General features: G+C 38.3%; 1 protein-coding gene across 2 annotated transcripts; it reads left to right on the top strand.

The window, feature by feature from the left end:
• Positions 1 to 184: 184 nt before the first annotated feature.
• Positions 185 to 25,454, top strand: LOC115984031 (serrate RNA effector molecule-like). 2 transcript variants are annotated; one of them, XM_031106906.1, is made up of 13 exons: positions 185 to 359; positions 491 to 911; positions 6,241 to 6,365; positions 16,843 to 16,900; positions 21,671 to 21,745; positions 21,851 to 21,925; positions 22,070 to 22,117; positions 22,370 to 22,438; positions 22,558 to 23,364; positions 23,454 to 23,499; positions 23,660 to 23,946; positions 24,024 to 24,215; positions 25,014 to 25,454. In XM_031106906.1, exons 2-13 carry the CDS (start codon positions 496 to 498, stop codon positions 25,072 to 25,074), a joined length of 2,259 nt encoding a protein of 752 aa, XP_030962766.1. In that variant the 5' UTR covers positions 185 to 359; positions 491 to 495; the 3' UTR covers positions 25,075 to 25,454. The 2 variants fall into 2 exon arrangements, with proteins under 2 accessions (XP_030962766.1, XP_030962765.1); XM_031106905.1 differs by having other exon boundaries at positions 447 to 911.
• Positions 25,455 to 26,388: the final 934 nt, after the last annotated feature.

The following is a 26,388-nucleotide window of genomic DNA, read 5'->3' as shown; positions in this document are numbered from 1 at the left end:
GTGAAAAAATAAGATTGGTCTTTAAAATTTACTTAATTTTTTATTTTTATTTTTTGAAATTTGAAAAGTTATTTTTTGTCGAATTTTGTAAAAAAAAAAAATTATATAATATTTTATCAAAAAATTATGAAAAATTATTATTATTATTTTAGCACGCGTTCCCCCTATCGGAAACGCCATTTTATCACCACCAGAGACGGATTGGAAGAAAAGAAGGCGAGCTTGAAAGGACGCTTTCTCGCTCTCTCGTTTAAACAAACTTTAAAAACAAAAAAAAAACCCCAAAAAATTCTCTCCATTACTCTCTCTCAACTCTCAACTCTCAACTCTTTCACTCTCCACACTTCACTTCTCTTCAGGTCCTCAATTCTCTCTCTCTCATTTTTTTAATTCCACTTCTACCCCTTCATATCCATTAAAATTACTTATAATTTTTTGTTTTCTAGGGCTATTCTTTCTCACCCTTCAAAAATTCTTTCATCTATGGCAGAAGTCATGAACATGCCTCACGACTCTGTTGACCGATCCCCGAAGGCTTCAACCTCCGCCGCCGCCGCCGCCACCTCCGTCGTAGCGGAGGACGATGCATCAGCACCGCCTCCACCGCCACCTCCTCCGTCTATGCCTCATCCGCCGTCTCGCGGTAGGAGGGAGAGAGACTCTAGGGATAGGAGAGACGACAGGGACTTCGATCGCCCTCCGAACCACCGCCGCGATTACTACGACCGGAACATGTCGCCGAGGGATAGGGAGAGGGACTACAAGCGCCGCCGTAGCCCTAGCCCTATTCCTCCCCCTTATCGCGACCGCGACCGCCGCTACTCGCCTCATCCTCCTCCTCGCCGCTCGCCTCCGCCTTTAAAGCGCTCTCGCCGTGGGAGCCCTCGTGGCGGTTATGGTCCCGACGATAGGTACAGTTCCTTTATGTGCTGTACATTAGGTTTCTCAATTAAAATTTATATGCTTGATTATTATTTGCCACAATTTTTTATGCTTATGTTAATGGCTTGTGACTAATTGAGGAATATTTAGGGCAAAACTTTGGTACTGTTTCTTAGTTTGTACCGTACATTAGGTTCTTCAATTAAATTCAATTACATTGTTGCGTGTGAAAACAGTGCAAACAGTATTATACTTAAGTTATATCCTAAATATTGGACATTATCATTATTAGTTGGTACAAAATTTATTGGCTTGTGATTTGAGGTTTTTTGGTGTAATATTTAGGGAAAAACTTAGATATGGGTTTCTTAATTATATTCAAACACAATGAACCTGGATAAAGTAGAGAAAATTAAATTCACTACAACGGTGTTTGAATTTAATTGGAGATTCTAATGTACTATAGCTAAGAAACTGTAACTCTGTTTTATAATATTTGGAGTTCATTGTCGTGATGTTTTAAGTGCAAAAGGTTGGTCACTAATGGTGGTAATTTTTACATTAGTTGAACAGTCTTGGTTTTAAGTGCAAAAGGTTGGTCCGTGATGGTGGTAATTTTTACATTTGTTGAACGGTCTTGTGCAGGGTAGTAGTAGAATATTTTTTGTTTTATGGCTTGTGACTATCTTTATCTTTGGTTGTGGGGGAGGGGGGAGTTGGGACCTATCATGATGTGCTAATGGATTTTGAGAAAAACTCATTAATTTCCACTTTGACTATTGTTTGGGAATGTCTGTGTTGGTTACACAGGGAATCAACCTCTCCCCAAAAAAAAAAATGTGGGTGAGGTTGACGACCAATCACCTCTCTTAGACCATGCAAAAATGGGAGTTTTGTGTGGTGGGTATGTCTGTGTTGGTTATAACGAAGAAGTGTTCATGGGGTTGAATAATATGGAAATTAGGTTGTTTTGTATGGTAGGAATATCACCACATGCGTAAGGGGCTGTTGCAAATATAGATTGCTTGTGACCTCCAAACAGAACAGAAAACATGGGTATTTCTTGGCATCTTCCCTTATCGCATCCCCTTGGTTTTAGGTTTGGGTGTGCAAAAACCCAATGCGTGTGACGAAAGTTGGTCTCATTCCTTTTTTCGGTCTAAATTAGCTATTAAAATGGCAGAGCCAACAGTTTTCCAGTTTGGTTGTTGAAGAAACAACTGTCAGAAATTTACATGTGGTTTTATGTAATTAGCCTCTTGGAATTCCCTTCCCTTGACATAATGAGATTTCTCTCTCTCTCTCTTTTGTGTGGGCACTTAAAACCATGATATATTGACATGTACCCCTATACCTCATCCTTCATTCAAATTTTCAGTCACAAACCTTTACTCCAATCGTAAAATTGAGTGGGCCATACATACACTGCTGGCATCAATCCTAGCAATGAGCTTTGCTGGAAACAACTAAGTGAATCCTTGGCAGACCCTTGACCCCACAAAGTCTCTCCAGAACTGACAAAATCTGGGAGAGAGTGAACATGTGAGATGAGAGTGAGAGAAAAAAGGGAGAGGGTGAGCAGAATACCTGCTGCTGTGATGAGAGTTATGGAAATATTGCTACATTATGGTTACTGTGCACCTAAGTGTGCAGTGTTCAAACATGTTTCTCATGTTTTTAAGTGCTTAGATATTTGTATAATTGAAAAAGAAAAAAAAAAAAAAACACAAGCTGAATTTTCGTTTATTTATGGGAATGTGTCTTGAATTTAATTTTTATTTTTGTGATTAAAGTATATTGCCAGACCTATGACCCATATGTAGGGTTTCCATCTCACCCTCTCTCTCTCTTTGTAATGGGAAGAGGGAATCAAAGTGCTTGAAGATGGGTTGTGTTTTCTTGTTAGAATTTTAGTTTTTACCAATTCTGGCAGACACAAATTCTGCCAACTCAGCTACTCTATAAATTTTCAGCAGCAACTTCAAATCAATGAAATTGACCATACCTGAAAAATTACCTTAAATGTTTGTTAACTTGATTATCTGAATATTTTCGGTAGGCATCAGGTGCAATTTCTCCGAACATGACATGATTGGGTCAGGTGATGGGTTTACTTCCATCCTGACTGAACCCAGAACCAGACTGTGCAATCCTAGGTTTTTTTGTTGTTGAAATTTGAATGCATATGTTTATGGCTTGTGATTGAGGATTTTTTGGTGTAATACTCAAGGAAAAAACTAAGGTACAATTTCTCAGGTGGTGCTGCACATTAAGTTCCTCAATTAAATTCGAACATACGGTTGCATCGACCAATAAAGTACAAACAGTGTCATATTGAACAATTAAATTCAATACAACTAATTCCTCAAAAAAAAATAAAAATAAAAAATAAATACAACTATGCTGAGAACCTAATGTATTATACCTAAATTTTACCCTAATATGCTTTTATTATGTTTGTGATTAGAATTTGGAGTTCATGATCATGAAATTTTAAGTGCAAAAGTTGGTTAGAAATGGTGATAATTTTTACATTAGTTGAACAGTCTAGTTTTATTTTTGATAAGTAGTAAGTTTATTGATATCAAAAAAGGGGAGCACCCTAGTACACAGGAAGTGTATGAGGGGTCAAACAATCAAGAACAAAAATTACAAGAATCTAAGAAATCAAGAAAAGATAAAAATGATTGGTTCCGCAAAGCAGCCAACCAATCCATTATAGTTCTAAAGAAAAATAGCTTCAAGTCCGATATGGATCTCTCCTTATCTTCAAAGCACCAACTATTTCTCTCCCTCCAAAGGCACCACAGTGAGCAATGGGAAACAATCAACCATATATACTCATTTCGATGACGGCCAAATCTCCTTGCCAACACGCTAGAAGCCCCACTATAGATTGTGGCATAACCCAGCTCACTCCAAACAAACCGAACACCATAGCCCATCGATCTATTTCAACTGGACAATAAAGAAAAAGATGATCAACCAATTCACCATTACACTTGCACATGTAGCACCAATCCTATATCTAAAGCTTCCTTTTTCTTAAATGCACAATATTACACTTGAACAGTCTTGTTTTATGGTTTGTGCCTATCTTTATCTTTGGTTGTGGGGGAAGGGGAAGAAGTTAGGACCTATCATGATGTGCTCATAGATTTTGAGAACAACAACAATAGCAACAACAAAGCCTTAGTCCCAAAATTTGGGGTGGGCTATGAATCTTCAACCGATTATTTTGGGTTGTCTAGGTCACTCATTAATTTCCACTATTATTATTTTTTTGGGAATGTCTGTGTTGGTTGTACTGAGAATCAGCACTTACCAAAAACAAAAAAAAGGAGTAAGGCTGCCTATCGTCTACCTCTCCCAGATCTTCCAAAATGGGAGCTTTGTGCATTGGGTATTTCTACGTCTATGTTTGTTATAGTAAACAAGTGCTTTTGTGATGGAATGGTATGGAAAATAGGCTGTTTTGCACGGTGGGAATATCAAAACTTGCATAAGGCACTGTTGCTAATATAGATTTGTTGTGACTCCGAACAGAACAGCAAACATGGGCAATTTTTTGGCATCTTCCCTTATCTCATACCCTTTGTTTTAGGGGTGTGCAAAACCCAACCCAAGTGACAAAACTGATTTTGGTTGGTTTCATCCCTTGTTTTGGTCTAAATCAGCTAATTAAAATGATAGACCAACAGTTTCAGTTTGGGTGTTGAACAAACAACTCTCAGAAACATACATGTAGTTTTATTTTATTAGTCTCTCAGAATTCCTCTGCCTTGACACATTGAGATTTCTCTCTCTCATCCTTTATTTACATGTATCCCCTATCCCTCATCCTTTATTTACATTTTCAGACTCAAACCTTTGCTCAATTTGTAAAATTGAGTTGGCCATACATGCACTGCTGGCATCAATCCTAGCATTGAGCTTTGCTGGAAACAACTAAGTGAGGGTCCTTGGTAGACCCCTTGACCCCTCAAAGTCTGAACAAGTGAGATGAGAGTGAGAGAAAAAAAGGAATAGAGTGAGCATAGAACCTGCTGCAGTGATGAGAGTTATGGAAATATTGCTACAAACTATGGTTATATACTCCAAGTTACTGTGCATTTAAGTTTGCACTGTTCAACATATTTTTCTTCGTGTTTGTCTTGATTTTAATTCGTATTTTTTTTTTTTGGATAGGTAATAGATATTTTCATTAAAATATCTTGTTGATGAACAGACTGAACTTGAAACAAATACAAACAAATCAAATAGAAATAGAAACAGAAACAGATTGCATGAAATCAAAAACAGAAATACATTGTGTAAAACCCTTTAATTCGTATTTTTGTGAGGGGTTATTTGACATTTTTTGCTCTAATCTATATTGCTAGACCTACGACCCATATGTAGGATTTCCTTTTCTCTCTCTCTCTCTCTATTTGTCATGGGAAGAGAGGGAGTCAAATACTTGAAGATGGATTATGTTTTTTTGGTTAGAATTTTGGTTGTTTCCAATTTTGGCAAACAAAACTTCTACCAACTCAGCTGCTTTATAATTTTTCATTAGCAACTTCAAAATGATGAAATTGACTTTAGCCTGAACAATTACATAAAATGTTAGTTAACTCGATTATCTGAACATTGTTGGTCGGCATCAGGTGCAATTTTTCTGAACACGACATGATCTGGTCAGGTGATGTGTTTACTTCCAACCTGACCGAACCCAGACTGTGTGCAATCCTAGCTTTAGGGATTTGTTTTGAGGCTATTGAGAAAGTTGATGGGTTTTACAGTACTAGCCTTGAATTATTTTTTACAAAAGATTATGTTGGTAGTAAGATGTTCCTCCCCACAACCCCTCTACTCTCAAAAAAAAGAAAGAAAGATAAAGATAAAAAAGGGGTAAATTTTATTCATCTTCTTGTGGCATGGCTTGTTTTCATTTTTCCAGTTTCACTTTGTATTACCTTCATGATAGACTGTTAGTTTTTACCTTCTAGATTGACAAAACATGCCAATTAGCTTAGCTTATAGAACAAACTTTAGGAGGGCCAAGTGAATCCAAATAAATTATAGGGTAGCAAAGATATTCTCCCCCTATATTTTGTGTGCTGGATTTATTTCATGTGAGGGCTTTCCCTCTTCTCTCTCCCTGATTGTCTGCATATTTTGATTTGAATTCTTATTTCCATGGACACTTTCCCTCTTCTTATTGGAGCTAAGAAATTATTCTTTGGGGCTGATTTGAAGAACTTATTATTTTAATTAGTTTTTATATATTATCTTAATAATTCATTTTTTATAAGTGGTTTAACGTCTTACAATTTTTTTTTTGGCTACTTTCACATAATGTTGATGATGGTACAGGTTTGGTCATGATTATCTTGGTGGATATGAACGTGGGATGGGAGGAAGACCTGGGTATGCTGATGAAAAATCTCATGGTCGGTTTATGAATCGTTCAACAGGCCCTCATCAAAATGGACCCTCTGGTATGTAAGGTTTGGGTTGTTGACTTGACATACCTTATTTCATCATTTAATTTTGCATATATGGAAGCTCTTATATAACTTATATTATATAAACTTTAGAGTTTGAGGAAAAACAAGATTAAGAGCTCGTTTGTTTCAGCGGTTTGCAACTGCACTTGTTCAATGTATAGCTTTTTAAAACATCACTTTTTATTTAAGTCCAACTTTTTCAAACAACCCATTTTCAAAAAGCAAAAAAAAAAAAAAAACCCAAATGGACTTTGAATTGTTGCCTAGTTTTTATGTGGGGCCTTCTTGGCACATTTCATAGGCTACTTTAGTTATTATTAAGTCTGAATACAATAATAAGTTTCTTTAAGTTAGAAAGTTGGTTTTTATTTTCCCCCTAATGTCATGTCTAGAGCTCTTCAAGCACTAGAAAGTTTTTTTTTTTTTTGATAAATAAGAAAGAAGTATATTCAAGAACTACCTCATGAAAACACAAGGCAGAGCAAAGATTACAGAGGAAGAAACAAACAAAAAAGAAACGAAACACAAAAACAAACAGAAACCAGCAAAGAGCTAATTACAAAGGAGAGAACAAAGAAACAAAGGGAGAGAATCACTAGAGGTGAGTCCCCAAGCCCTAGACCAATCAAAAAGAGTGCCACTAAAGTAAGCAAGCAACTGGTCATCGGATTTGTCCCTGTCCTCAAAAGTACGCCAATTTCGCTCCCTCCAAATACACCACATTAGGCACAGCGGAGCTAGATTCCAAATGCTAGAAGAATGCTTTCCAAGCCAATTCCACCAGCCGAAAAGCGTATCTGCAACTGACCTTGGCAAAACCCAAGAAATCCCAAAAGATCTATAAACCAAACTCCACAACTTATAAGCTTTTTCACAATGGAGAAGCAAATGATTCACCGTCTCCCCATTATAACGACACATAATGCACCAGTCAACAAAATCAAAGCCTCTACATCGCAGAATGTCCCCTATAAGAATCTTCTCCCAAGTTGCCGTCCAAACAAAGAAAGAGACGTGCGTAGGAGCCTTAACCTTCCAAATACCTTTCCAAGGAAAGAAAATAGGCAAGGGACTTCGAAGCCTATCGTAGAATGAGCGGATGTTAAAATCCCCTTTCTTCGACAATTTCCAAATCATACGGTCGCCTTGCTCAGATTGAGGAAGATTAGAACCCAAGGTATGAAGGAATTCATCCACCTCTCCCATCTCCCAATCATTTGGATCCCTAAGTAACAAAACCTTCCAGCTTCTACGAGTCTCGGTCCCCAACCGTTCGAGAGAAGTGGCCACAGATGTCTCTCTATTAGTGGCTATCCGGTACACTACCGGGAAGGATAGATGAAGAGGAAGATCCCCACACCACTGATCTGTCCAAAACTTCACTCTATTCCCTGCCCCTACCTCAAACCGGATATGCTTGCTAAAAACCTCCCAACCTTTTCGGATACTTCTCCATAAACCACAACCATGAACACCCCTACCTAGCTTGGAAGCCCATCCCCCCCACTCTTCCCCAAACTTCAAAGCTACAACCCTCCTCCAAAAACGAGTCTCCTCAACCCCAAACCGCCATAACCATTTTCCTAGTAAGGCTCTATTAAAGGTAGTTAATTTCCTTATCCCCAAACCACCATTAGCCTTAGGAGCACACACCTTATCCCACCCCACCAAATGCATCTTCGAATCCCCCCACAGGAAATTCCTCTGAATCTTCTCAATCTTTTTAGCCACATGCGAAGGGATGGTAAAAAGAGATAAATAGTAAGTAGGAAGGCTAGAAAGCGAATTCTTAAGAAGAGTCAGACGACCACCTTTTGACAAATACAGCTTCTTCCATCCGGCCAACTTCCGATTAATTTTCTCCAAGATAGGATTCCAAATAGAAGGGGACTTATGGGAAGCCCCCAACGGCATACCAAGGTAGGTCATAGGCAAAGACCCAATCTGACAACCCAAAATCTCTGCCAAGGAATGAACATTATTAACCTCCCCTATAGGAACCATCTCACTCTTCAAGACATTAACCTTCAAACCTGTCACAGCTTGAAAGCAAAGGAGAAGCATCCGCACATGAAGGATCTGTTCCATTTCCGCATCACAGAACAGAATAGTATCATCCGCAAACAGAAGATGCGAGACACATTCCCCTTCACCCCGCCTTCCATCAGCCTTAAAACCCCTAATTAAGCCAGCACCTTTAACTCTTTTCAGCATTCTACTCAAGACCTCCATCATGACCAAGAACAACAATGGAGATAGCGGATCCCCTTGTCTCAGACCCCTCGTGCTCCCAAAAAAGGCAGCTGGAGCCCCATTAATCAAAATAGAAAACTGGACAGTAGAAATACAAGTGCGAATCCACCTACACCACTTCTCCCCAAAACCCATTTTCTTCAAAAGATCTAGAAGGGCCTCCCAATTCACATGATCGTAAGCTTTCTCAATGTCTAGCTTGCAAATGACCCCCGGGATCTTACTCTTCACTCGACTATCAACACACTCATTGGCAATGAGAACCGAGTCAAGAATCTGTCTACCTCCCACAAAACTATTCTGAGACTCAGAAATCAATTGATCTAAGACCAGTTTCAAGCGGTTTGCCAGAACCTTGGACAAGATCTTGTACAAGCTCCCCACCAAGCTAATAGGCCTGAAGTCTTGAATATTGGAAGCATCATTCTTCTTAGGAATCAGGGCTATAAAGGTAGCGTACAAAGATTTCTCAAACTTACTATGATTATAGAACTCCTCAAAAACTGCTAGAACATCACTTTCCACCACTCTCCAACAATGATGGAAAAAAGCCATAGAAAAACCATCTGGACCTGGAGCTTTATCTCCGGCCAACTCATTAACAGCTAGAAGAATCTCCTCCCTCTCAAATCTCCTTTCAAGCCAACCCCTCTCTGACTCCTTTATCTGATCAAACTCCAAACCTTCCACAAAAGGCCTCCACTCCTCTGTCTCCTTACACAGATGTTTATAAAAGTTTACTACCTGAGCAATCACCTCAGATTCCTCCTCATAAATCACCCCATCCACCTCCAAAGTACTCAGATGATTAAACCTTCTGTGGGAGTTAGCCACCTTATGGAAGAATTTAGTATTATTATCTCCTTCCTTTATCCATAACATCCTAGATTTTTGTCTCCAAGAGATTTCTTCCAAGGAGAGAAGATTCTCTACTTCAGATCTCACCACAGCTCTCTCTCTAGATTCTGCGTCAGAGAGGCCAAACTCCCCTTCCTTGGCATCTAATAATTTCAAAGCCTCTAATAATTGAGTCTTTTTGCGTCCGACATGACTAAACTCCAAACGATTCCACTGAATGATATCTTCTTTCAAAGCCTTCAGCTTTTTGGCAAATACAAAACTAGGAGTACCAGAGAACGAATGTCGATTCCACCAAGAATGCACTCTATCAGTAAACCCAGCCGTCTTTAACCACATATTCTCAAACCTAAACGGGCTTTTCCCTCTCGCCATTCCCCCAACCTCCACTATAATAGGGAAATGGTCTGAAACAGGGCGAGGTAAAATCTGTTGGATCACATCCGGGTAACGCTCCTCCCAATCAGGAGATACCAAGACTCTGTCTATCCTAGACATCGAAGGCTGCTCTGATCCGCTAGACCAAGTATAGCGCCCTCCCTCCAGAGGCAAGTCTATCAAATTAAGATCCTCAATGAACTCCGAAAAAAGTTCCATTGCCGAAGTAAGACGAGAATTACCCAACCATTCACTAGGGAAACGAACAATATTAAAATCCCCAATGCAGCACCAAGGGACGTTCCAATACTACTGAACACCAACCAACTCGTCCCACATTAGGCCCCTCGCATTGTTATCAACTGGGCCGTAGACCCCAGAACACGCCCAACTAAATCTGTCCCCCACCTTTTGCCACCGAACAGACACAGAAAAAGAACCCACCAAAAACTCCAACCTCTCTAAAACCCTACTATCCCACATCATCAACACCCCACCGGCTGTCTGGATAGCATCCAAAGCCACCCAATCCACGAAAGGATAACTCCACAGGCTGCCAACCATCTGTCTGTCCAGGCCAGAAAGCTTAGTTTCCTGAAGGCAAATTACATCACACTTCCACTCACGCAAAAGAATTTTCACTATCGAACGTTTCCGACAGTCATTCAGCCCCCTAACATTCCAAGAAAGAATTTTTAAATTCATAAAGACAAGAAACCCCCAGCTGATAAGTTAGCTCAGCAGCCAACACACTACCTACCATCATAATTAACCGAAGATTGCAAATTCCTCAGCTCTCTCTTCCCTTTATCCTTATAGATGACAACTTTTCTAGAAACTGAAACTTTCCTGTTCAACACCTTGGCAGCCTCCGTCTCCCTCTCAATCTTTTGTAACAAGGCAATACATAGCTCCTCATGTCGGCTCAAAGGCAGCCCCACCAGTTTACTAAAACCAGGAAGTCTGCTCTTCACCCATCTAGAAACATCCAACATATTCACACACTCCATTGTCTCATTACCACAATTCAAGTCGGTTGGCGAAGGTAACCCAAAGGGAGTGATTGCCAACAGAGGCATAGAAAAACTGTCCTCTCCACCCAAACCCATACTGTTCAATCCTTCCTCCGCCAAAGCACTCACCCCAGGGACACCACACAGTGCCTTGGTGGGAAACACCGTTAAGCTGGATTGTTCAAGATCAAGGACAGCTTCCGGTCTAACGTTAGCACAACTGACCCAGCCACCTTCAACCCCATCTTTGTCACCCAAAACCACAAGCCCAGCCCGAGATAAGCTCAAAAAGAAATCCGCTAAAAAACTTTCAACCGATGAACGCAATAACACCTTAACTGACTTACCCGGTGACACCATGGGTTCACCGGGGCTATTTCCGACGGAGAAGGGGCCGGCGACCTTACCCGGTGGTAACAAAGGTCCAGCGGAGCTGATTCCGGCAGAGGAGAGGCCATCGGCCTTACCCAGAGGCAACCTGGGCTCGCCGGAGCTGGTTCCGGCAGAGGAGAGGCCATCGGCCTTACCCAGAGGCAACCTGGGCTCGCCGGAGCTTGTTCCGGCGGAGAAAGGGCCGTCGACCTCCGCCGGAAGCTTTGCGCACTGGTCCAGCTCTTCTGGCTCAAGATCGAGTGATTGGAGATGGACCATGGAGTGCGTCGAAGACACCTGAGCCTGGGCTGATATCCTTTCTCCTACCAAAGAACTCTCGCCCACTTCAAATGTGCTTGGGCCTGAAAGAACTGAGTTAAAGTGGCCCAAGCCTGTGTCGGTCAACACTGGGCCAGTTCCTAGGCCCATCACAGGCTGTACAACATTCTGGTTAGTTCCCTGTGAAACCCATAAAAGGGCCTTTGATGCATCTTTTTTGCAATCCCAACCCACTGCCCGTGAGTCCCCTTTGATCTTCATGTCTCCTTCTTTCTTTCTAACCCAGGAAACCCGCCTCCTCCCTATCACGTCAACTTCCATGACAAGACTTCTGTCAGTCCAGTAAGATCTCCTGAAATCACTCCTCTTCCCCTTTCCATAAGCTTTAGAATTCAAATTCAGACTTGGGAAACGTATCCTAGTGTCTGTCAAATTTTGCTCACCTACCTCCACCACCTCATTAATGCAATGCTCCCTCCTCACCCCTCCCACCACCTCCAACTTATCAGACTTACCCACCGGAAAATCCCCTGTTTTTGCACCTGTAAGTCTCAGATTCATCCCCGTCTTCTCCTCTCCTAACTGTGATTTTTTCCCCTTGACTGTAAATCCTAGTTGGTTTGACTGCTTTCTATCCTCTGTTCTACCGTGAATGCCTTGCACAACTTCAGCAAAAGTGCAAGAGTTTTGAGCCTCCAAGTTAAACCTCCGCATCTGAGGAATGAACTTAGGAAAACCTTCTCCACCCACTGCATATCGAGAAGGATTCAGCAGCTTTCTAAGTTCCAGGCCAAAAGCCCTCCAACCAAATCTCTCTTTACCTTCCGGTATAATAAGCGACCTCCTAGACCCACCGGCTTTGAGTTCAGTCAACAACAAGAACTGACCAAAAGAGTTGGAACTCCTTTGGAGAGTAAATGCAATGTCACCTTCTCTAAAAGTGAAAAACTGTTTGGAACTCTCACCAACAACAAGATGTTCAATGTTAAACATCAGCCATTGTGCTGCATTCTTGCCCATAAAAACTGATCTCATACAGAATTTGCCCCTCTCAAAAATCCTTAACAAGAAATAACGACCCCCTTCCTCTACTACTAATTGAAAAAATTTGGACTCAATGAAGAAGCTACGTACCCCCCCCATTACAAGCACTTGTAATTGTCAAAACTTCCTCACCAGATTCTGGAATATATAATTATCTTTTCCGTAGTTTTCTTGCTTCTGAATCAGTGTGTGGATTGTAAATGGGATGTCTGCCTTACCAGGCTGGAAGTACATCAGTTCTTAGCTCAGTCTAATTGCAAATCCCTTATTAGTTAGATATTTCAATATGCCATTATCCACTAGAAAGTTAGTGGTTCAGTTTTAATAAAGGTTTACTAAAATAGGGTAGTTTGGTTTTTTTCTAGATTTTCTGGAATAGTATGCTGTAGTGGCTATTCTAGAGGACCATGAGTCTTAGCTTACGTTTTGAGTCCTATTTGGTTTAACCCCCCTTTTGGCACAATTTATTTTTCTGCTCTTTGAAAACACTGTACTTAGGAAAAAAAAAAAGAGGTTTAAAAAGATTTTACTTTGAAAAATTGCAGTTTCAAAATGGTATGCCAAATGGGCACTAGAAATTCTTAATTACTTTTCAGATTTCATGTTATTATTAGAAGTAAAAGGTTACTTGACAATAGCCAATAAAAGAATCTTTATATTCAATAAAAGATAGAAATAAAGAGAATGAATTTAATGAAATTCCAGTAGCTTAAGTTAAGTTTTGAGGATGTAATTTTTTGTTGGTGGAGGGAGGGGCTAAGGCTACCTACTATGACCTCTCCTAGACCCCTCAAAAGTGAGAGTTTTGTGCCTTTTATTACTTATTAAAAAAAAAAGGTGGGAGTTTTGTGCATTGGGTACGACCTTTTTTATTGCCTTCTCCCTCCTAATGGTGGTTCCTTAGGAAATCTAGGTGTGACTGCCCAGTGTTTATTTCATTGTTTCTTGTTCTACTCACTGTTTTAACATCAAATAACCATTGAAACATTTTCAAATCCAATCTTTTTATTACTTAACCTGCTTAAACAGTTAAACCTGTAGACATCAAATCCTATTCAAGAACCTTAGTTTAGTGCCGAATTCCTAAATGTTCTGCTTTGTATATGGTCATTGTATGCTAATGGGGTTTATATGTCTTCTTTGAAAAACAAAATATCTCTATGTTATTCATCAAGAAAAATATTAATATGCAATATGTACATTGTGTCGAAAGTTTCAATAAGAGAAGAAAATCAATTAGAGAGGTTGTCAAGACAGTAACATGTCCATAATTCCATGTATTAAGTTTTATGTGTATGTGTGTTTTTGTTTCCCCTCCCCCCCTTTTTTTTCTTGGATAAATAATAATAAATTTTATCCAAATGAGGAAAACAATGGTTTTATCTCAAAAAGAGATAGCTCCACATTAAAAGTACACTTGTTTTTCTCATGCAAGATTGCCCTCATCAAGCAAAGAGGGGTCACATTCATAATAAGAGAACTCCTATGCTCTTTTTTGGATAAATAATAATAAATTTTATCCAAATGAGGAAACCTCATGTACACAAAGCTTGCTTAGGAAATCACAATATTCAACAATCACATTCAAATAAGAAAGGGAATGAATGAACTCTACAATATAATGTGCGTTGGTGCCACCAGATGTGTAGGGCCACTCAAACACCAACGTCAAAAACAATGATTTTATCTCGAAAATAGATAGCTCCACATCATTAAAAGTACTCTTGTTTTTCTCATGCAAGATTGTCCTCATCAAGCAAATAGGGGCTGCATTCCTAATAAGAGAACTCCTATGATTACCAAACAGATTCCTCCACCCGAAAGCATATCAATCACCTCTTGGCATGACCCATTGGACTCCAAATATAGAGAAAGCAAAAGGCGACAACTTGGGAGCCACCACACAAGTAACAAATGTTGCAGAGTCACTAATACATTTACAAATACAACACCAGTCCAAGTTAATATCTCTTTTGGCTACTATCACACAATGAAAGAAACATTTTTTAGGAAGTAGCAAATGATCCAATCTCACCACTACATTTACAAGTACGACTCTAGTCCAAGTCAATACCTTGTTTTGGTTGCTATCATACAAAGAAAGCAACTTTCTTAGGAGTCTTGTTGTGCTGAATACTCTTGGCTTCTATCACACAAAGAAAGCAACTTTCTTAGGAGTCTTGTTGTGCGATACTTTTCCTGGGAAATGGCTATGATCAAGTGTCCGTTTGGTACATCTTATTTAAAAAGTTATACAATGAAAAAAAGTGATGTTTAAAAAAGCTGTACTTTGAATAAGTGCATTTCAAAACGAGATGTCAAACAGGCACCTATATCCTCTTGACACCTCACAGAGAGAACGAACTTCAAACCTACCATTGTAATTAAGCCTCCACCTAAAACTATCATAGTCTTCATCTCTTCTAGGGATATTAGAATATAGAATATCAAACTTAGAATCAAGTGACCTAATTCCCAAATATGGAAAACTCTTGCAAACCTAAGATTCAATTAATGATTTCCCCCATCATTTAGCGACCCCAAGTAATAATTCACATAAGCGTCTTTGTTGGGTAAATGGTTTGTGGCAGTATGCTATGGAGAGATGCTTTATGGAGAAGGGTAGTGGACTTGAAGTATGGCAGTGTGTGTGTGTGTTTTTTTTTTGGGGGGTGGGGGGGAGACTGGTGTTCTAATGTTGTATGGGGACCTTATGGGGGTCTGCCTTTGGAAGAGTATTAGGAGGGGTAGGATACTTTTCATTGTTTTATCAGCTATAAAGTGGGTGGTTAGAGTCGGTTGTTGCCTTCATGGATCTTATTTATTCTGGAGTGGAGAGGAGATGGAATAGATAAGCTCTGCCGGAAACCTTCTTCCCGAGAGGTTTTGGAAGTTCAATCATACTATTAGGTCTGACACTAGAGTTCTAATATGTCTTTTCCCATGAAGACTGTGTGGAAACCAAATGTGCCAATGAAGGTTTGTTTCTTCCTGTGGACAGACGCGTGGTAAAGAATCTTAACTATTGATAATTTACAGAGGCACTGGATTGTTGTTAGGTATTGGTGTTGTTAGGGATATTATCTTAATACATATATATATATATATATATATAGTAGGGATATTACAATATTTATTTTAAAAAAATTAAAAGAGCAGAAAGGGGGGTGGGGTTGAGATTGTGGGTTCAAGACCCACAGGATGCTTGTGTAACTTAGAAATTAAGGAAAAAAAAAAAAAACTGAGAGCTCCAACAAATATTTAGATGCTTGGGGCTGGAAAGAAAAGTTATTGAAAATATTCTATGGAGTTATCTTTGTTACTTTCCAGCCTTTCAAAAGCTGAGAAATAAAGCGAAAAAAATTAATGCAAGAGTTTATGCCCCCTACAAAATAGTTTGAAGACAGTTTATTATTTTTTATTTGTTTTATTGAATTTTTTGGGTTGAGAGTGAGATTTGAACTCAAGAACTCACCCCTCCCTTAGATGCCTTTTGTACTTTTTTTTTTTTTGATAGGTAATAAGAATAATATTAATCAAGATGTAAAAGAAGCATAGAAGGAAAATACAAGGTGTTACTTATCAAAAAAAAAAAAAAAAAAAATACTAGGTGTTAATGATGGTGTACACAAGAAAAAACAACAAACAACATCAAAGAAAATAGAACTTAAGGGACAATTCCAACCGAAGAAAGAAACTTTATTATAGAAGAACAATTCGAAGAAACCCAGCACCTAGACCACTTAAAGAGAGTTCGGTGGCATAAAGCTTGTAATTGATCCAGTGATTTCTCAGTAGCCTTAAAAGATCGCCGATTTCTTTCTGTCCAAACAATCCACATCAAGCAACTAGGAACCATATTCCAAATATCCGAATTGAATTTCCCCTGCCAATGGCTCCACCAAAACACCTTTTGACTGTTGGACTATGTTGGCTGGTGCTTTAAACTAGGGACTGTTCCAAAGAAAAATATAAGTTCTTTAAAATAGGATTGCTGGAACTTGGAAAGCATGCTTATATACTATAAATATTTTCTTCATTTTAATGCTTTATACAATCAACAGAAATCGATAGTTAAATCATATGATGTAGCTATGTTAAAGTTTCCTTGTGTTTAGGTAATTGATAAGGTCCATATTTATTGCTTCTTAACATTAACTGTAAATTGGTTTGTCCTTGTGTTGTGTGTCAATATGCCCATATTTCTTTAACTGTCGTTACTGTCCATAACATTCACTGTGCATATTTCTTTTTGGGATTTTTTTGGGCAGACATGGCATCAAACCGTGGTGGTTTTCCAGATTCATCAAACACAGGGAGCACACAAAGGTTAGATTCTAGTATGTCAACTCTCTTGATTGTAAATGAATTTACATGTTAGTTCTAATTTTTTTGTTTTGCTTGATTAGACATGGAAGAATATATTAAGAAATGAGAACAACTTTATTTTTTTGGAAGGATATTATATGTAAATATTCATACCTGTGTATCTAGTAGTATTTTTTGTATATTAATTGTAAACATTGGACGTATGACTATGCTACTCTACCATTTGTGTTGTTTAGCAGAACAGATAGAAAGGCTTAACTACTAGGGAATATGGTGCAGGGAATGTGTGTAGACTGAACTGTTTTGGATTTGCTTAGCAATGAGAGTTGCTTAGAACATTTAGTAGGTGGTTAGGCACCTCTGCAAGAACACTAAGTTCCAATGAAAAGCACACAAAAGCTTAAAATCACTAGTTCTCAAAAACTGATTTCAAAATATGAGTACAAGAATCTGTCCTACAACTAACAGCCATTAGTTTCTTGTCAAACTGACACTGGTTACATCTAATACAAGTAACTAATTCATTAACAAGACTAACTAATTCAGATAAGAATGGCTGCCACATAAGCCAACTGCCTAAGGTCCTTGTTTGGACACACAGATAGCTGTAACTAACTGTTTTCAACAGCTAAGGCTGCCAGCTTGAACTCAATCAAAAGATTCAAAACATCTTGAAACAGCTTAGAAGATGCTCCTGCATCAGGCTGCCCTCCTTAGAAAGCACTTGGCCTCTTGGCCTCCTTCGGATCATGGTAAGGAGTAAGGTGTTGCACATTGAAAATATTGGAGATAGACATGTGGGAAGGTAGCTCAATAAACTGGTGTGGGGAATGTGTCTAGGCTGAGAGTTGCTTAAAACATTTAGTAGGGGGTTGGGCACTAAATGAGAGTACAAGAGTACTTATACAATCTGTCCTACAACTAGCAACCATTTGTTTCTTGCCAAGTGTCAAACTAATACTGCTTACATCTAATACAAGTAACTACTTCATTAACAAGACTAACTAATTCAGAGAAGAATGGCTGCTGCATAAGCTAACTGCCTTAAGGTCCTTGTTTGGACACAAAGATAGCTGTAACTAACCGTTCTTAACAGCTAAGGCTGCCAGTGTGAACTCAATCAAAATATCTTAAAACAGCTTATAGAAGATGCACTTGCGTCAGAATATAGTAAAGAAGTATAAATGTAGTTGAAAATTATATGTTGTTAATTGGCCAATGAGCACTAGCTCAATGGCATCTCCTTCCCTTGTAAGAGTAAGGTGGAAGGTGAAGTGGTGGGTTTAAGACCCACAGTGTGCATGTTTAACTTACCAGCAAAAAAAGTATTATGCTAATTGATATCTCATTTGAGCATTTTCTTTGCCATATGTGTAGTCTCACATAATTCGTAAAGAAAAGTTCATAGCTACTGAAAGTTTCTCTAAACCAATTTTTAATGAATTGAAATAATTCAGTGGGTATAGATGGGCTCCTACTACTAGTTCAAGTGCATGGTAGGAGTTTAAATTCAGAAACTACAGAATTTAGCAAAAATGAAAGGAAACTACAGAGTTTATCACAATAGGTTTGCACCAAGGATCTCCAAATAGATGAAATCCTTTTCGGAGTCAAGGAAAAATATTCAATAGAAAAATCAGTGTGTGGTATTCATTGGGTTATGCCAGGACCAGTGGCAGGTTTGTTATCTTGTTGGCATCAGTGGCTTGGGAATCATAATTCGGACATTTGGAATTTGGTTCCAGGGTGCTTAATGTGGAGTGTGTGGTTGGAACGAAATCGTCGTTCCTTTTGAGGATAATGAGAAGACGTTGGATGAGTTAAAGGGTTTATGCCAACGAAGTCTTTTGGAGTGGTCTCATTATTGGGGTTTTACTGATTGTTCTTCTCTCTTTGAGTTTATGTCTTCTCTTAGCTTAGTTTCCTGATTGCTTCTTTTGCTGTGCTGTTTGTTCTTTTTCCCAGTTGTTCATCATCATGAACAACTTGTACTCTTCCTAATTTTTTCATTAATAATAGTTTTCTGTTTACCTATCAAAAAAAAGAAAAATCAGTGTTGGCCACATGTATTCTTCTCCGCCATTCTATCATATCCAATATCAACCTTCTACCAGTGCTATTTTAGGTTTTTTTTTTGTACCTCTTTTTGTTCCCTCAACATGAATCAAATACCTCTTCCTCATTGGTGCATTAATTGCTCTCATTTGCATATGACTTTCTGCAATCCTTTCAATCCAAAGAAGTCACATAAACAACTTTCTTCATTTCGTACCCCGTCTTTTCTTAAATTTTCACTTATTCATCTTAATGTTCTCATTTTAACTATTCTCATTTTATGAATATGTTGTTTCTTAATAGCCCAATAGGCAATACCGTATAGCATAGTTGGTCTTATAGTAGTCTTGTAAAATTGTCTTAAACTTAATTGGTATTCTACCACACATTATTCCTAATACATTTAGGATAAGGTATTAAGGCATTATTCTTAAATTGTTGGGAATTTAAGAAGGGGAAATAAAAACAATAAAATTTTAGGCATCACACCTAAGATAAGGTTGTATCACACAAATCTCAAATGAAGCTTCATAGTTTCTAAAAACTTTAGAAAACTTCTTCTTCTCCCTCTCTCTCTCTCTCTCTCTCTCTCTCTCTCTCTCTCTCTCTCTTAATAGAAAATATTACATCCCTATAAATAGAATACTAATACCTATTCCTGGTAGAAATTGGCCTTCTTAAAATCCTAATAAGAGTTGGAGTCCTTGGGCTTTGACTAGTGAGTCCAAATTACATAACTAAATGTAAATACAACCCCAAATAAGACCCATTGGACCATTAATGCAGCCTATGTCCAGAAACTAGTAAATTGCAAAATTTTCCTTGACACTTAAAAATAAAAATGAGGTTGGACTTCTTGTTACCTGCATCATGTCTTCTCTTTTGGAGACATTTATTAATTGTTTTTATTGAATTAAATCAGGAGTACTAAATCTTGCAGTAGAATTTGAATCTTTGAGAAATTTCCTGTGATCAGATTCTCCTGGATGATAGAAATCTTACAACTAAAATTGATGGTATAGGTTATCTTTTATAAAAATAAAAAAAGTTATCTTTAATGTGGCGGAGGGTCATAGCCATGAAATATGGGGAAGGGACAGGGGGGGTGGAGTACTAGAGTTTGTAGAAGTGCTCATGGTTGTGGTTTATGGCGAAGTATTAGTGAAGGTTGGGAAAACTTTTTTAGTGGAGTACTAGAGTTTGTAGAAGTGCTCATGGTTGTGGTTTATGGCGAAGTATTAGTGAAGGTTGGGAAAACTTTTTTAAGTATTTGTCCTATGTGGTGGGGGATGGTTCTCGTATTCTTCTTTGGCATGATAAGTGGACTGAGGACAATTCTCTTAAAACTCTTTATCCACAGTTATTTGTGTGTTCAGCCAATAAGGAAGCTTGTACTTCTGAAGTGTTAAAGTCCTCTAGTTGGAGATAATGATAGAGTTTGGAGTTTGAGATTTTATAGGGAATTTAATGATTGGGAATTAGCAGCTTTCTAGTCCCTTTTTCATTTCATTCAAACTCGGATTCCTAGGGGTGGAGGTAGTGACAGACTTTGTTGGCGTTTCAATGGCAGTGGGAAGTTTGGAAAAGTATTTGGAAGCAGAAGATTCCCTCTAGAGTAGCTTTCTTTGTTTGGACTGCTGCCTTAGGGAAATGCTTGACGATTGATAATTTACGAAAGAGGAAGGTGTGGATTTTGGATTGGTGCTACATGTGTAAGAGAAATGGTGAATCAATTGACCATCTATTCTTTCATTGTCCTTTTGCTATGGATCTATGGTCGATGGTTCTGGGTCTATTTGGAGTAACTTGGGTTATGCCGCACACGGTTTTGGGGCTATTAGAGTGTAGGCAAGGCAACTTTGGTTGTCACCAAAATGGTTATATTTGGTCCATCATTCCTCATTGCTTAATGTGGTGTCTTTGGAGGGACAGAAATAATAGATGTTTTGAAGATATTGAGTGATCTATAAGATTCGAAATGTACCTCTTTCTACTTTCCCTTGGAAGGGCATTTGGAAAGTAAAGGTACCAAAAAGGGTGGCATTATTTATGTGGACAACAGCTCATGGTTAGATTCTAACTTTGGATAACCTTATGCTCCGTGGTCGTACTTTGGCGAATCGTTGTTGTATGTGTTGTTGTAAGGAGGAATCTGTGGATCACTTGTTGATTTTTTGTCCAGTAGTTCATTCTTTGTGGATGGATATGCTTCATTTATTTGGGATTGATTGGGTTATGCCAGGTTCAGTTGCAGACTTATTTTTTGGTTGGTATCATCGGCTTGGGAAACATAATTCTGACATTTGAAATTTGGTTCTGGGTTGTTTAATGTGGACTATCTGTACTGAACGGGATCGGCATTCTTTTAAGGATACTGGAAAATCTTTGGCTCAGTTGTTAGATTTATGCCATTGGACCCTTTATGATTGCTCTCGGTGTTGGGGTCTCTCAGATTGCTCTACACTTAGGGATTTTCTTTTATCTCTTAGAATAGTTTAGTGTCAATTTGTTTGTTTTTACTTCTGTTTCCCCTTTGTTCACTACCGTGAATCTTATGTATTTTTCATGCTTTTCCTTTTTCAATAATATATTTTCTTACCTATCAAAAAAAAAAAGTTATCTTTTATAAAAATAAAAATAAAAAGTTATCTTTTATCAAAGATGTTGTTTGTTCAGCTTCATGTATTAAATGATGCCATTCAAAAATTGTTTCAGGGAGGGGTTGATGTCATATAAGCAATTCATTCAGGAGCTTGAAGATGATATCTTACCTGGTGAAGCTGAGCGTAGGTATATTCTGGAAAGTAAATAAGTTTAAAACAAAGCTTTGTCTGAAAATTTGCTAATTAATTGAATCTATTTTTATCTATAAATGATGTGTATTTGATTATTTAGGTATCAAGAATATAAATCAGAGTACATTTCTACTCAGAAACGAGCTTTCTTTGAGGCTCATAAAGATGAGGAATGGTAGGTTCTTTTTGTGTTGTTGATTTTAGTTGGTTCTTTTTTGAATGCTATGGGTCATGTACTATCTTTCTAATGTCAACTGTTTATATAGGTGTAGTTTTATTTATTTATTTATCACTAATAAGATTTTTTCTGTTGATAAAGGTTGAAAGACAAGTATCATCCAACGAATTTAATTTCTGTCATTGAAAGGTGAGTTTATCTGCTAATAATAAAGAAAACCTACTACAAGTCTACAATATATATCTGAAAAAATGAGAAACACAAAATGCTTTTGGCATCAATTGATTTTGTATGGTTAAAGGTATGTGTGTATATGTGAAGGTTTATGTGTGTCACATTTGTGTGCACATACTTGTAAACACATGCAGATTGACCATACCGTGATTTTTGTGGGTTTAATTGTTATTTAAAAGTCTTGTCTCTAACTTCTTTGCCTTGTAGGAGGAATGAACAAGCTCGACAGATAGCTAAGGATTTTTTCCTAGATTTGCAGAGTGGAACACTTGACCTGTACCCTTTCTCTCTCTATCTCTGTGTGTTTGTGCGTGTGAAAGGAAAAAGAAAAATGTTTTAAAATAGAAAGTTTGCACCCTCCTGTCTATGATGCATATTTTGTATTTGTGGTGCAGAAATCCTGGTGTTAATGCCTTGTCATCAAACAAATCAGGGCCTGCAGTTGATCAAAATTCTGATGATGAGGCAGAGGCTGGTGGTAAACGAAGAAGACATGGTAGGGGACCTGTTAAAGAAAATGATTTTTCAGCTGCTCCAAAGGCCCACCCTGTCAGTTGCGAGCCTAGACGAATACATCTAGATATTGAACAAGCTCAGGCCCTTGTACGCAAGCTTGATTCTGAAAAAGGTATTGAAGACAATATCTTATGCAGTGTTGATCATGACAAAACTGATGGTGATAATAAGTCTCGTGGTGGATCTGGTGGTCCAATTATAATTATACGAGGCTTAACATCTGTTAAGGGTCTAGAGGGTGTCGAGCTTCTGGACACACTTATCACGTATCTTTGGCGGATCCATGGTCTAGATTACTATGGTGTGGTTGAAACTAATGAAGCCAAGGGTTTTAGGCATGTAAGGCCGGAAGGAAAGAATTATGAAGAAACTACTAAATCTGGGGCAGACTGGGAAAAGAAACTTGACTCATTTTGGCAAGAAAGGTTGAGGGGTCAGGATTGCTTGGAAGTAATGACTGCTAAGGAGAAGATAGATGCTGCAGCTGTTGAAGTTTTAGATCCATTCGTTAGGAAAATAAGAGATGAAAAGTATGGATGGAAGTATGGCTGTGGAGCTAAGGGCTGCACAAAGCTTTTCCATGCGTCTGAATTTGTGCATAAACATCTGAAGCTTAAACACCCAGAGGTTGTAATGGAACTGACTTCAAAATTGCGTGAGGATCTATATTTCCAAAACTACATGAAGTAAGTTTAAGTTTGTTTGTTTGTTTGTTCATTGTAACTGTTGGCAGTATTTTATCAATGGGTTGACGACTGTCTTATTATATATGCAGTGATCCAGATGCACCAGGTGGAACACCAGTCATGCAGCAACCTCAGGTATCTTTTACACATGCAGTATGCTGCATGTTAGACACATAGGCCAATAATTAAAAAAATTTAAAATCTCGAACTGTTTTTCATATATCTTGTATGATTGATAAAATTTATGCCTGATATTTGTGTATCTTATGTGGTATGTTTGGTGAGCTATTCTCAGAAGGACAAGCCACAAAGGCGGAGACCAGGTCTGGAAAATCGATTGAGAGATGATCGTGGCAACCGGAGGGATCAGGAACGGATTGACAGGGTTAATGATGGTGAAAGGTTTGATAGGACAGAGAATTCTCCTTCCCATGATCGACAATCTAAACCTGGTTCCCATGAAGTGGGAAATCGTGATGAGTCAATGTATGATGCATTCAGCGCACAAGGAATGAGTGCAGTTGCCCCCTTCCCCTCAGATATAGCTCCTCCACCAGTATTAATGCCTGTGCCTGGTGCTGGGTTAGTTGCACATTCCTATTATACTCTTCCTTCGTGTTCTGAAAGACTTAAAGCTTAATATGTTTTAATTATTGCAGCCCTCTGGGACCCTTCGTTCCTGCTCCCCCAGAAGTTGCGATGCAGATGTTACGGGACCAGGGAGGGCCATCCTCATTTGATGGCAGTGGTAGAAAGATGCGGCCTGGTCCTGGTCCTGGTCCTCATATTGGAGGGCCAACTCAAATTCTTGTTCCCCCATCTTTTAGGCCCGATCCTCGACGAATGCGAAGGTATGTTATTCTCTGGAGCTTTCTTGCTCAATTCCTCCTGCTTGAATGCAAATCATGCTTAGTAGTATATTCTTGTCTGGCAATTAATTTGTTAAGAGGCAGTAATTCGATTAATGATAAGGCCATTTTTATACTTCTACACCAATTTGGTGAACAAAATGATTCTTTCACAACTTGTTAGCCACGACCATATGGAGTAAACAATCCGCTTCTAGTGATTTGGGCACCCTTTGAATTTTGATTCTTTTAGCACTTGGCACTTAAGGTTGATGCAAAAAGGCCATGGAGAAAAGTTTAGACTAGTTTATTCTGGTGATTTAAAAAATTGGTTATCTAATTGTTTTTTAGCAGGTGATTTGTTGACTTGGGTATCTATTAATATTCCCTAGTTTACTTTTTAGTTTACACTTCACTGTGAAAGTTCTCTGATTTGTGGGTTTGAGGATGTGCTTCATATTTAAGCTGCGTTTGGATTGGGCTGATTGCGTCTGCGTCTGCGTTTTGTTTTTTTTTTTTTTTTTCACGCATTTTTCAGATTGTGGCTACTGTTCATGCACTGTTTAATAAACAGTAGCCACAAACTTTGACTTTTCAAACTTTTTTGGACCAATCAGTGCACATCGTGTACTGTTCACGGACCCACAAATTTCACTTTTTAGCAATTTTTTTTATTACAAATGGGTCCCACGGTATTATTTACACATTTACAAATTATTTCGCTACAGTGTTTTTCAGTTTTCAGTTATATTCAAACGGACCCTTAATTGTTTGGTCATGGTTATTATGATGGTGGTGCAGTTATCAAGATTTGGATGCTCCAGAGGATGAAGTCACTGTGATAGATTATCGGAGTTTGTAAAACCTCCCTAGAATGGCTGTTCCCTCCCAATGCACAAATAGTTGGGCTTCTGCATCAAATCAAAAGTAATTTATTTTTCCTGACCTTGGCATTAAGTGTGGGTTAGGTCTGAGCCGTAGTCTCCTATTTGTACCAAAAGATTAAATGGCTATTGTTAGAATGGTCTTCTATTTCGTTACAATAAGTAATGGCTTTTGTTTGTCTAGCATAGCAGACAATTTTCAGTACAGGATTTTACCAGATTTTAGGCCGTTTGATTTCTTTGAACTTTTTATGGGCCATGGCATCAGGTAAATTATGAATGTTATAGATTACTTGATAGTGTATTGCACTAGCGGGATTTGTTGTTGATCAATTCAAATTCAATTAAATTTTGTGAGTGTATGGCCAAAAATATACGATGATATTTGTGAATGGAATTTAGAATATTTTTATTGATTCTCTTACACTATGTTTAGCAAAACGAAGGGGGGAGGAAGAGAAGAAAGGGAAGAGCGAAAGAGGAGAGAGTAAGAAAGAAAGGAAAGAGAAGAGAGAATGCTATTCCTTCATGGTTTTTATTATGCAGGTAGAAAAGAAGAAGAAAAAAAGATGGCTCTCACATTGTTTGGTTTTCAAGGTAGAAAAGAGGAGAAAGAGATGGGTCCATGATCATCTCATCTTTATGCTGGGGACATCCCTTCTCATGCCCTGCTTATGTGTCAACTTTTAATTGGATTTTAGCACTTTCACATGGGTTCACAGCATATGAAAGTGCTAAAATTCAATCAAAGGTTGACAAAAAGTGTTGATTAGCTTTATTCTAGCATCTTCTAATTTCGAAGGAAGGAAGAATGGTGTTTCCCATAGAAAATCCATTTCCTCTATTTTCCTATTCTACCCATAATTTCTCTCCAACCAAGTAAAGGATTTTTCTTCTCTTCCCTCCCCTTCTCTCCTTCTCTTTCATCTTCCCTTGTATAGTTTCATATCTGACCTTCCCCTACGGTCTCCATTCCACCCCAACAGGTAAAATTATTAAAATAGAATGAGAAAAATAAGAAAACTTTCTAGACGTAAATAGTCTACTTTACTTTTTGCTTAAACCCTCTAATGAGATTGAAATCTTTTTCATTCCATGAAAGCCTTGCTGTTCGGATCAAGATTGTATAAAAGCGATATGTAATACTTTTACTTCTATTGGTAAGAGCATCTGCAGATGTTACAAAAAAAATGTCATTTTGCCACACCAAAGACTTACTTTATTATTTTACCACATCATTTTACAACATCTCATTTATCAGATGTTTAATCATTTAATTCTATACATTAAAA

This window comes from Quercus lobata, chromosome 4 (assembly GCF_001633185.2).
Source record: "Quercus lobata isolate SW786 chromosome 4, ValleyOak3.0 Primary Assembly, whole genome shotgun sequence".
Classification (NCBI taxonomy): Eukaryota; Viridiplantae; Streptophyta; class Magnoliopsida; order Fagales; family Fagaceae; genus Quercus; species Quercus lobata.
The sequence above is the reverse complement of the archived record's forward strand: the minus strand, read 5'-3'. Positions and strand labels throughout refer to the sequence as shown.